We start from the raw sequence: 13,053 nt of genomic DNA, 5'->3' as shown, positions 1-13,053 counted from the left end.
TTTACAAAGAGGAGACCATGGAAATGAACAAATATTAAGTACCTACTATGCTTTTGAATTTTGAGTTTTTAAAACTTTTTATGGAAAATTTTAAGCATATACAGAAAAGAGAGAATAGAATTGTATCATGATTTTTCATATCATCATCACCCAGATTCAGCAACTAAAAACTTCTGGCCAATTTTATTTCACCTCTGCCTCTGTCCACTTACGTACACACATAATCCCTGTTGGTTATTCTAAAGCAAATCTAAGGCATATTTCACCTGTAACTATTCCTAAAAGATGAGACTTTTTTTACAAAACATTATCAGCTATCCAGTCAGTGTTCAAATGTCCCTGATTGTTCCATTTTCATACGTGGTTTCGTCTAAACAAGAATCAGACAAGAAGTACTTTGTGAATTTGCTTGCAGCATCTCCTGTATGTGTCAGCTAGACCTTGTTGGTTGATTGTTACTAGTTGCAATTAATCTGTTGAAGAAATTGTGTCCCTTGTCCTATTCTCATATTCTGGATTAGGCTGATTACATCTCTGTGATGCTGTTTTGTTTAACCTATTCTTTTCTGGCCCGTTTATTTCCCATCAGCTGCTTGTTAGAACCTAAAGAAGTTTGATCCAGTTTGGGCTTGATTTCCCCCCCTCCCCACAACAAGAATACTTCGTAGGTGATGTACATCTGGTTGTTCTTTGTGATGTTAAGACTAATCAATGGGTTTAGGTCCCATCACTCTCTGATCCATACATGAGAACGTTCCCATGAGCATTTCACCTAATAGTTTTAGCAGCTGTTGACATTAATGCTTAGATTTCATCAGAGGCCACAACATGGCACCCTGTGAATCCTGTCATTTATTCTCCCTTTGTTTAGCTGGAATGCTTCTAGAGACAGCGTTCACTCACCAGCTGCTTCATTACCCTCGGGAGCAGGCTTCTCCTGGGAAGACAGGAAAACTGCCTTTTTCTTTTCCTTTATTTACCAGTTTTTAAAATAATAAATTATACCTTGCTAGTCAGATGTCATTCTTTGAGATTTTCTTTTTAAAATATCAGTATGAATTTGTGTGTTTTTCACATTGTTGGAATAGGAGGTTCCCCCATGACCACCCCAGGTTGGATGGTTACTGGGAAACCTGTTTGCTGGAACACAGAGTTCGGTAGTGTTCAGCTTTGTCAGCACCACACCCTCATGCCCAAGGAGAAGAATAGAATTGAGAGGTATGGTCAAAGGAAAATATCACCTTACTTATGTAACTAGAAATAAAAAGGAAAATGCTGATCCAGTTGGACTAATCTCATTATGCTCTTTATCCCTATTCATACCTGTTCCTCCAGAAGCCCCAGACTCCCTTGTTGCTGGCATACCCTCTGCATACCCTCTGTTTTGTCTTTATTGCTCAGTTTCCCCCAACTTCTAAAACACTACACCTCTGTCTTCTGGGACTTCTCTATATATTCCTCTTTGTCACCTTCCTCTAACTAAAACTCTGGAGGGCACTGATACCCCTTGGTGCCTCTGTAACCCTACTGATGGTGTCTGAGAACCATGGTAGCACTAGGACTGGAGATGAGGTAAGGGTGCCCTGATTCTCATTGCCCCTTCCAGACTACTCTCCCTCAAAAACATCAGCTTTGAATCTCACATATCAGAACAAGGCTGTCCTATGTTCCTCAAAGTTCTGAGCACCCAGTTCACTGTCAGTGCTCCAGCATCCCCCATCGTAGTTTGGGAGGATTTCAATGTTCATGGTAGGCAATTCCTCCAGCATGTCTTCTTTTTTTTTTTCTTTTTTTTTTTTTCCATCGCCCAGGCTGGAGTGCAGTGGTGGGATTTCGGCTCACTGCAACCTCTGCCTCCCAGTTTCAAGCGATTCTCCTGCCTCAGCCTCCCGAGTAGCTGGGATTACAGGTGTGCACCACCACACTCAGCTAATTTTTTTTATTTTCAGTAGCAACGGGGTTTCACCATGTTGACCAGGCTGGTCTCAAACTCCTGACCTCAAGTGATCTGCCCTCCTTGGCCTCCCAAAGTGCTGGGATTACAGGTGTGACCCACTGTGCCCAGCCCCAGCACCTCTTCTCTCCATTCTTCCAGTGGTGCTGTCTGCTATTTCTCTTTCCTGTGAGGCCTACACTGTATCACAACTATAACTCTCCTATAATTTCAATTTTAAGAAAACCCTCTCTGACCACCACCTCCAATTTTTCTAGCTTGTTCCTTGATCCCATCCCCATTCTGCTGTCTGCATCACATTTTTTTGTCTTCTCTGGTTTCTTAACAAGCCTAAAACCCCTGATCAATAATTGTATCCTTCCCTGGCCTACATCCCCATCATCTCTGCCCTACTCGTTTGTTTGTTTTTAACTCACTTGGTAGAAACGCTGCCAAGTTAAAGCCAGCTCGTTCTGTCCCATGTCTGCTGTAGCACAACTGAACCGTAAAGCGAATAGCACAACCACATTGCTTTGGTCTTGCTTTCAATTCCATCTCACAGCCGCTTTGAACCTTTCCTTAAACCTCCAGCATTTGCCAGCCATAATAAGTGCTGCCTGCCTTGATCTCACAATAGATGACTTGTCCTCACCCAGTTAGATCTACTACTTTTTTTGAGACAGAGCCTCTCTCTGTCGCCCAGGCTGGAGTGCAGTGGTGCGATCTCGGCTTACTGCAATCTCCGCTTCCTGGGTTCAAGCAGTTCTTGTGCCTTAGCCTCCTGAGTAGCTGGATCTACAGATGCCTGGCTAATTTTTGTATTTTCGATAGAGACAGTATTTCTCCATGTTAGCTGGTCTCAAACTCCTGGCCTCAAGTGGTCCATGTGCCTCAGCCTCCCAAAGTGCTGGGATTACAGGCATGAGCCACCAGGCCCAGCCCAATTAAGTCTAATTTGTTACCAGTCTACCCTCTATCACTTGTTACCTGGTCAGGAATTTTCCCTGCTCTACTACTGTTAGTTTTTTCCCCAACGTGCAGCAAGCCAATCATTGTGGCAACAGGTTTTGCCAAAGGGAAAAGATCTCATTCCCAAGGCTGCCGTGTGAGGAGATGAGAGAACAAATGTCAAATATGCCTCTCCAAAGATGAAGTTTTAGGGATATTTATGGGATAGAGGAGCAGGGCAGTTGAAGGCATGGGAAAAAGTGATTGGGTATAAGGAAAAGTGAGTTAATAAGTGATCTGCCCACACATAGTCAGGCTTCCTGACTCTTCATAGAACATGTGTTCAGAAAATGGTAGCATTACCCTGATCTGAGGGAAGAGTTTTCAGCTCTCTGATGTCATATGGTCATCTCTCCTGCATTGGCATAAGCCCATTTGAAGGATTGGTGGCCTCAAGCTGCTTGAGCGGGACAAGAGCTGCCCCCTACTTCCTGAAAAATAACTTAAAGCACCCATTACTGCAGTGACCTACAGGAAGCTAATGGGAGTTTAGTTATGGATTGTCTGGCTATTTGACTTGCTAGTGGGAGTTTTTAGATCTAAGCGACTAAAAGCAACTGATATCATTTGGATATTTGTCCCTGCCCAAATCTCATGTTGAAATGTAATCCCCACTTTTGGAGGTGGGGCCTGGTGGATGGTGCTTGAATCATGAGGCAGATCCCTTATGAATGGCGTGGGCCATTCCTTTGGTGATGAGTGAGCTCTGGCTCTTAGTTCACATTAGAACTGGTCCTTTGAAGTATGTGGCTTTTCCCCACCCCACCCCTTGCTCTTGCTTTTGCTGTGTGATGTGCCTGCTCCCTCTTCACCTTCTGCCGTGATTGTAAGCTTCCTGAGGCCTCCCCAGAAGCCAAAAAGATGTCAGCACCATGCTTTCCATAAAGCTGGCAGAACTGTGAACCAATTAAAACGTCTTTTCTTTATAAATTACCCAGTCTCCGGTATTTCTTGATAGCAATACAATAATGGCCTAATACAGCAAACAAGGCAGGTTAAGTTTGGCAGGCTTAATCAGGTTAGCTCTGGTTTCATTAGCACATCACCCACTGTGGTTTCCCCACCTTAGTAGCCCCCTTCTGACATCACTGGTCCGCTTATGATAGAAGAACTCTTTATGTGAGCTATTGTGATTCAGTGTTGCTCCTTATTGAAATTGCCCTGCTTTTGCTTCCAGAATACCATATTCTTCCTACTTCACTCATTATTCAGCACTTCACGCCTGAGGATCCCAGGACTCAGTTCTTCTGACACTTTGTGTCAGCCACAGTCACACCCTTGGGGATCTCATTGTGTTTCATGACTTAATTATGCTGCTGACTCTCAGATTGTTATCTTAGTTTTTCAGACTTCTTTCTTGAACTCCAGACCCGTGGCCACTATGTTCTCACCATGTGGAATCTGATGTCTCATGAGCATTTCAGACTTAATATACTCAAAAGGAACTGATATTCACGCCAAGCCTGCTTCTCTCCCCTTCTCCACTCATTAAATGGCACTACTTTCCTTCTGGCTGGTCAGATCATCCTTGGGGTTATTTTTGATGCTATTCTTTGTTTTCTTCTCCCATATCCAATCTATTGACAAATCCAAATTGCTCCTGCGAATAAACTCTGTACTTTTATTAATTTTGCCTAAGTTTTTTCCTTTAGGGTTTACACTGGGAGTATATTTAGAAGACCAAGTCATAGATTGAAGTTGTCCTATATAGGTACTCTGATTAGCAGCAATTACACGTGGACTTGTAAAGGAAAAAAGAACAGACAGTTCTTAAATTGTTTACCAAGAATTTGCATTAAAATAATGTAACTATTGGCCAGGTATGGTGGCTCACACCTTTAATGCCAGCTCTTTGAGAGGCCGAGGCGGGCGGATCACCTGAGGTCAGAAATTCCAGACCAGCCTGGCCAACATGGTGAAACCTGTCTCTATTAAAAATACAAAAATTAACCAGGTGTGGTGGCGGATGCCTGTAATCCCAGCCACTGGGGAGGCTTAGGCACGAGAATCACTTGAACCTGGGAGGCGGAGGTTATAGTAAGCCAAGATCACGCCACTGCACTCCAGCCTGGATGGACACAGCAAGACTCTCTCAATGAGAATAATAATAATAATAAACTATTGATTGTCCATTGTTCTTTATATCACAGATTCCAGGAATGTGAAGATAATATTTTAGTGGTTTAGGTGCAGGGGGGAAGATGCCCTTAAAAATGGTAATTTCCTTTATAGGTGTAAATTTCTCTGACAGAGGATTTCAAAATAGGCAGCTAAATGTCAGAAAGTTGTATTTTGGAGACTGATTTATTTTGATAGGTGTCCTTTTCAACTTAGCTTGTTTTTTAATTAGATTACTGACTTCAAGTTGGAGCCCTTTAATGAATTGGGCAAATAAAGCATTTGCAGTTTTCAGGGCCTAGTATTTAAATATTTGAAAAGCAGGCATAGCTGGAAGGCCCAGCATAAAAATCAAGGGCCTGGTATGGTGGCTCACACCTATAGTCCCAGCACTTCAGGAGGCCGAGGCAGGCAGATTTCTTGAGCCCAGGAGTTAGAGACCAGCATGGGCAACATAGCAAAACCCCATCTTAAAAAAAATCAAGGACCCCACTTTTTGTTTTTGTTTTTTTTTAAGGCAGGGTCTCACTCCGTTGTCCAGACTGGAGTGCAGTGGCGTGATCTTGGCTCACTGCAACCTCCATCTCCTGGGCTCAAACAGTTCTCACACCTCACCCTCCCAAGTAGCTATGACTACAAGCACACACCACCACGCCTGACTAGCTTTTGTATTTTTTGTAAAGACAGTATTTTGCCATGTTTCCCAGGCTGGTCTCCCAACTCCAGAGCTCAGGTGATCCGCCCACCTCTGCCTCCCCAAGTGCTGGGATTACAGGCATGAGCCACCATGCCTGGTTCCCACTTTTACATTGAATCCTGGTTCCCCCAAAAGAGGGAAATACCATGGTGTTACCTGAAAGGAGTTCTGATCCAGACCCCAAGAGAGGGTTCTTGGATCTGGCTGAAGAAAGAAGTTGAGGCAAATCCATAGGGTAAAATGAAAGCAAGTTTATTGAGAAAGCAAAGGAGTAAAAGAATGGCTACTCCATAGGCAGAGCAGCAGTGTGGGCTGCTGGACTAAGGATACTTATAGTTATTTCTTGATTATATTCTAAACAAGGGGTGGATTATTAATGAGTTTTCTGGGAAAGAGGTGGGCAATTCCCAGAACTGAGGGTTCCTCCCCTTTTTAGACCATACAGAGTAACTTCCTGACCTTGCCATGTTATTTGTAAACTGTCCTGGCATTGGTGGGAGTGTCTTTTAGCATGCTAATGCATTATAATTAGCATATAGTAAGCAGTGAAGATGACTGGAGATCACTTTTGTCACCATCTTGGTTTTGGTGGGTTTTGGCCAGCATCTTTACCACAAGCTGTTTTATCAGCAAGGTCTTTATTATGACTTGTATCTTCTGTCAACCTCCTGTCTCATCCTGTGACTTAGAATTCCTGACCTCTTGGGAACGCAGCCCAGTAGGTCTCAGTCTTATTTTACCGAGCCCCTATTCAAGATGGAGTTGTTCTGGGTCGGATGCCTCTGATAATAGGACCACGCTACACAATATTCCACAGTGTTCCATGCTGCAGAGACACTCCTGTGATGCTGATGGGTGACCCAACACCAATCAGCCCATTCTGCCATCTTCCATAGGAGTCTTACCCCTTGGTGGTGAGTGTTTCCTTAGCCTCCAAGTGTTCAAACTGCTTTTCTTATCTAAATGTGTAGAGAAATAAGTAGCCCTCTGCAGTTATAACCATTCACTGTGACCACTGTCAGCCACTCCAAAACTGCAGCTTTTGCTGGTGACTTGCCAATTGATCACACATTGCCACACATACAAAGTTCAAGTTCTCCCTCACAGTGTGGAGTAATCCCTGTACCCCAAAAGTCAAAGAGAACAAGTAACTCAGTACAAAAGAGAGCAGAGAATGAGAAGAGTGACATCGTCTGTCATTTTTCAAAGGCTTCCTGGGAGCCTTCTGAAAGGGAATAGGTAGGATTGCAATAAGCTAGTTGAGACGGAGGTAAATCTGAACCAGCGTAATCACATAGAAAGTTGGACTGGTGAGAAAGGAAAAGTTGCTCAGAGCAGCCTGAGGTATGTGAGGTCTGCAAAATTTATCAGTCCCAGAGAGGCAGGAGTATGGGGCTTCAGTCATGCCCTCCTCACCCCTATCCTGCACCCGGGCCCGGAGCAATTGTTGAAAGGCATTTTTTTCTTGACTAGTGGCCTTACCCATTATCTTCACATTCCTAGAATTTGTGAAACAATGTAGGAACTCTCTCTTTTCCTTTAAAAGGAAACAATATTCTGAATGACTCTTGACATCATTTGGAATAAAAGCCAGTGCCCTTACCAGGAGCTAAGAGGTCTTAGACACTCTGGGACCTCACTGAGTACATCTCAGTGCCACCTCCCCCTTCCCACTCCCAACTCTTCATCCACCTCACCTGACCTCCCTGCTGCTCCTCAGCACGTGTTCACACTGACCTCTGCAGAGCCAAGGCCTGTGTGTGTGCTGCACTGGCCTCCCCTGATGTGTGCATGGCCCTTTCCCTCTCCTCCTGGAAGTCTTTGCAGATGACTCCCTCCATAATCACCATATTTAAAATGGTAGCCCCACTTGAAAATATTCCTTCTTCTGCTGGTTTTTCCCTAGCACTTACATGTTGACATGCCATATAATTTACTTATTTTATCTTCCTTCTCCCTTACTAGAACAGAAGCTCAATAATTTGAAAGTTTGGGTTTCTATTTTGTTCACTGTTCTAACTCCAGCACCTACATGGTATGCCTAGTTTATGGCAGGTGTTCAATAATTAAAATGATTATCTTGAATACAATAAAAGTCCTAATCCTTTTTGTTTTTGTTTTTATGATGTGTGATAATATTCTTGGTATTACTCAAAAAGAGTTGTACTTTTTTAAAAAATTCACTTTTTAAGTTAGTATAAAGAATATTCAGTCCAGTTTAGAAATGAACAGTAGAAAAGTAAGAAGAGCTAGCACTTGTGGAGTGGTCACTCTGTTCTAGGTGCCCAGAGAATCCCATGGAATCCTTTCCCAACCTCCTTAATGGAGGTAGCTTCTGTTATAACCCCATTTTACAATAAGAAAACTAAGCAGCAGAAGTTGAGCAGTGTATCCAAGGTCAGAATGAATAATTGAGCCAGTATTTGAATCCACAGTCTGGCCCCAGAGCTAGTGTTCCATGTATCTTTTATTTTTCTGTAACTTTACATTTGGAGAATGGTTGTAAGAATAGTAACGTGATGTCTCATATGCTCTTTCCTCCATTTCACTATGTTTATATTTTGGCTCACTTGCTTTATCACTCTATAGGTTTTGTTGTTGTTGTTGTTAGTTTTTTTCCTTGAACCATGTGAAAACAAGTTACAGACATGGTGCTGCTTATAAACATTTCAGTGTGTGTTTAAGACCAAAGATATCATCTTATATGATCAGAGTATAATTATCAAAATCAGGAAATTTAATACTGAAGAAATGCTCTTATCTGCAGTCTAAATTATTTCATCCCAATAATGTTCCGTATCACTGTTGCTTCCTGATCTTTCCCTTCACCAGCCTCCAGTCCAGAATTCATCCCGCATCACACAGTGCATCCAGTTGTCAGGCCCATCTTGGCGAGACAAGGTCTCCTTCTGTCACCAGGCTGGAGTTCAGAGGCTCTGCTTCTGTGGTCCAGGCTCTACCTCCTGGCTCCAGCAGTCCTCCCAACTCAGCCTCCTCAATAGCTGGGGCCACGGGTACGTGACTCCACACCTGGCTAATTTTTGAATTTTTTTGTAGAGACAGGGTCTTGCTATGTTACACAGGCTGGCAGGCCCATCTTCTTAACTGAGAGACCAGTTTATGCTTTCCTCTAGGGCCATCATATACAAAGTCCAGAAATTTAGTGTGTGTAAAGGTAGCTTTTAAGTCAAGCAATAAGATGAAATTGTCAGTAAACGTTACCGGGATCGGCTGGGCGCGGTGGCTCATGCCTGTAATCACAACACTTTGGGAGGCCTGCGTGGGCAGATCACCTGAGGTCAGGAATTTGAGACCAACGTAGCCAACATGGTGAAACCCTGACTCTACTAAAAAAAAAAATAAAAAAATTAGCTGGGCTTGGTAGCAGGCGCCTGTAATCCCAGCTACTCGGGAGGCTGAAGCAGGAGAATCGCTTGAACCCGGAGGCAGAGGTTGCAGTGAGCCAAGATCGTGCCATTGTACTCCAGCTTGGGGGAGAAGAGCGAGACTTCGTCTCAAAAAAAAAAAAAAAAAATGTTAATAGGATCAAAGCATACCGTTTGAAAAATATTACTGAAGTGTACATTTCTGTTCTCATTTCTGTTGCTAATATATTGACAATGTCAATAAGATTGTTACCATCTTGATGGGCAAACAGTCCTGACCCTTGTTCTTGGGTCCATACTTCTGATCTTTCTTTATGATACCCCGTGAGTATGCAGTTAAATGTTGATGTTACCTGTGTCTGTCATTTGTTAATGACTGCTGCCTCTTAAAGGGCTACATCCCTGCATCCCTGGCTTTGACTTCACTTTCACACTTGTCCACTATTGCCATTACCATACTGCAGTTGCTGCTTATTTTCTCATTTTGCTATATGCTTCTGGAGAGCTGAGATGTGTTTTATCGATCCAGCTTTTTGACTCTAAAATGAGCTTTGAGTACATGAATGAGTGAGCAAATGAATCCGTAATGCTAGTAGAGGTTTTGTAACCTGTGTTTTCAAAGATCCTCATCGCCAGTTTTTATGTTAAGGTAATTTATGTAAAGTATATAACTCAAGAGCTGTGAGTGTGTCTTTGCTAATGATTTGGGGAAAGTTGTTCGTAAAACTCTTTCACAAATGAAGATCTGCTATTTTTCTGCTATGGTTGAATGTTAAATGTTCACAAGAGTCTTGAATTATTTATTGGTCTTTGTTTTTTCCTGTAACTGTTGTCATTTGGAAAAATATCTGAATATTCAACTGGCTGGCTCTACAGAGCTGGGAGATTCTTACGAGTCTTGTTTCTGTATCAAGTGCTAATCTACAGGAAATTAAATTTTAAAATATTAGTATGTTTTTTAAAACTCAAGTCAATCCTAGTAAGAAATAAGGCATGCCAATAGTCAAAATAAAAGCATTGCAATTTTGTATCTGTTTTTATAGATAAGCCTTTAAATGTAACAAAAGTTGTCTTTTGTATTGAAATAATTTGTTTCTATTTTTCTCTTTCCCCTCTTGCCTCTTTATAAAGGAGTCAGTCACTGCCAACATAAAGTTAAGAAAGCTAGGCGCTTTCTCCCTTTGGTCTTCTGTTCCCATGATCCTCCTTCTACGGGTACTGCACTCATATTTGCACAGGCTCTCCTATTAACCAGAGCACTCCAGAGAAACTAACTCTAACCTGATGCTTATAGATTATCCTGAACAGATCATAGCTTTATTGAATATTAGTGTATGTGCTGTTCATTGTTCAGAAGCAATAAGGGGATTGGGGTGGGGGCAAGGTTTTATGTCACCGTTTTTGGGTTACTCTCTTGAATACAAGATTTTTTGTTTGCCTGTTTGCTGGTTTTTAAATGCATGACAGGGCAAGAAGTCGCTTCTCAGTTTCATTTGTGTTGTTTGAGTGTTTTCCCACAGAGAAAATCACACTTTTTGCATCATGGATTTCCTAATATAGCATGCAACTGAATGAAGGAGAATGGCCAAAGTGACTCCCTAGTTGTCTGCTTTTCATGCTTTGGGGAAAGATATTTAGGGCTGCTGCATAGTAGAGGCAGCTATGCCATTTGGAGCATTTTCTAGGAAAGCAAAGATTATTTATAATAATTGAAACAGTAATTTCTCCAGACTATTCAAAACAAAATTTATTCTGTGCAAACTTAAATGGGAACCTTCGTTGTCAGCAGAGCTTCAAGTACTGCACTCCCCACAGTTTATAGTAGTGGGCCTGGCCTATGTCTACCTTATAATATTTAAATCCCACTGGCTTATTGGAATGGGCTTGCTGAGGGCTTATTCTCTTCTTGTAACTAAACATACAGATTAATGACTAGTTTGTTTGCATTTTTATCTGAGGGGACAGACGTTCCCTTTGAGGAAGGTAGAAACCATTTTTAAAATTTAATTGTAAGAGGCAGTCAAATTAACTTTGCTTAGTGTGGCAGAATCCAGTTTACACTCTGTAATACTTTAGCTGTGTAACTTCATGTAATACATTGACAGCTTTAAACTTGGCATTATGCCCTCAAATTCAAGTAAACATACTACCACTACAGTCTTTCTTTATCTTTTGAATTAAACCCTGGGGGGTAATTTTTTTTATTTTTCTTACACTTTGGTTTACTTGTCATTTTAATAGTGTTTTCCCCTCTCTTCCCTCTTCTCCTTCCTATGTCTCCCTCCCTCTGTTCCCTACTTCCCTTTCTTTGCATGCCACCTGGATCTGCAGATGAAATTAGTGGGGACGGTAATATTTATTTTCACATTTGTGTTACTGCTATGAGATAATTATTTATGAAAATACATATAGTTTAGTATTTAATGAAAGGCAAAATGTGCTTTTGATCCAACAGAACCAAGTACAAAATGGTATGCAAAATATTTTAAAAATTGCTTAGGGCTTTGGCATGGAAAGGATAACTATCAATTTCTTAATCATATTTTAGTGGTAAGTTTGAGTTGTATGTATTCCTAGTAAATTTTCTAGATTTCATTATTAAAACTTTGAGAGTTCTTAAAAAAATGTCAAAAGCAAAATTAGTAACACTTGAAAGCTGTAAATGGTAGCGGTCCATACACTCTGTTTCCCAAGTATGGTATCTGTGTGATAATTCTTAGTTTGGGAATGAGATAGTAGAAAGGAAAGAATGAAAAATGATTTTAAAGACTCACAGAAACTAACGGAATTAGTGAAATATCAGCAATAATGATAATTGGTTTTTCAAATAGTTGATAGCACTTAAGGTAGAAATTTAAAAATTTTAAATCACATTCTATGTCTTACATTTCCCATCTACTTCATATACTGCTTGCATGAAACTTTATCCTCCTTTATATTAAAGGAGTAAGATTTTATAAACTAAAATTAAGAAGGAATTGTATTTTTTTCCTCCTGATTAAATGAAAGAATGCTTTTACTGAAGATTTCACCTATGTTCATTTTTGTAATAGGATAGAGATATTTATAACTTGAGTATAACGAGCTAAGCAATTTCAGTAAAAGGTCTTAAAAGTGTGTGTTTTTCACAGGATTTGAGGTCAGAGATTTGAGCTTCATTTTTAGATTAATTCTGTGATAATAATCAATTAGCAGCTGCAATTCATCTAGAGCTTTCTGCATGTGACACTTTACTGACTTGATTCCTAATTCTCACAGCAGTCATTCAGAATATCACTGGGTATTGTCCTCACTGTTTTGCAGGTGAGGAAAGTGATAATCAGAGGATTAAGAGAGACTCTAAGGCTGCTAGAGGCAAGTGGTCAGGTCTTAGGCTCCAGCCTTGCCCTTTTTCCACTGCCCCATCCAGTCAGCAGCTGACTAGCTGAGGGATTACAAGCAAATTGCTTCATCTCTTGGGTCTTCATCTGGGAAAAGTCTCAAGTGGTTGTTGTGAGGATTACTCTGTAAGCATCAAAATTTAGATAAATGTCTGCAAACACTTGTGTGTATTTTCCCACCTATGAATTTCTCAATACTATGAATTAGCCAGGGCAAGTGTACTTAACCCATTTTACAGGTGAATAAGCTGAGCCTTAAGGGTAGTCACGTGGTCTTGGTCAGTAAGGCCCATGGACCAAATATGGCCCACCTGTTTTTGTATGCTACAGTTTCTTGCCTGTGAAATAGGGATGGTGATCATAGTACAACTTCAAATAATTTTGCTGAGGATTAAATGACAATATATGTAATTATTTACAACAGCATCTAGTATATGGTAAGCTCCCAATAATATGATTAGTAGTCAATGTCATTATTAAATATAGAATGCAGACCTAGCTTCATTTGTTCCCAGGCCTTTGAACTTGTTT

At 41.1% G+C, this 13,053-nt stretch overlaps 1 protein-coding gene across 26 annotated transcripts in view; it reads left to right on the top strand.

Moving 5' to 3' along the window:
• PTK2 (protein tyrosine kinase 2) overlaps positions 1 to 13,053 on the top strand; it is a 340,227-nt gene that overhangs the window by 216,822 nt on the left and 110,352 nt on the right. For 11 of the 26 annotated variants that reach the window (XM_055349573.2, XM_063709530.1, XM_063709537.1 and 8 more), the window contains 2 exons: positions 10,274 to 10,357; positions 11,474 to 11,491. The exons of 10 other annotated variants lie outside the window; for them this stretch is intronic. In XM_055349573.2, the coding sequence (XP_055205548.2) occupies positions 10,274 to 10,357; positions 11,474 to 11,491 (102 nt within the window). The remainder of the gene's footprint in view (positions 1 to 10,273; positions 10,358 to 11,473; positions 11,492 to 13,053) is intronic. 5 more of the 26 variants (XM_055349578.2, XM_063709533.1, XM_063709534.1 and 2 more) reach the window with 1 other exon arrangement.

Source organism: Gorilla gorilla, chromosome 7 (assembly GCF_029281585.2).
Source record: "Gorilla gorilla gorilla isolate KB3781 chromosome 7, NHGRI_mGorGor1-v2.1_pri, whole genome shotgun sequence".
In the NCBI taxonomy this organism is placed as follows: Eukaryota; Metazoa; Chordata; class Mammalia; order Primates; family Hominidae; genus Gorilla; species Gorilla gorilla.
Note: the sequence above shows the minus strand (reverse complement) of the source record. Positions and strands in the feature narration are given on the sequence as shown.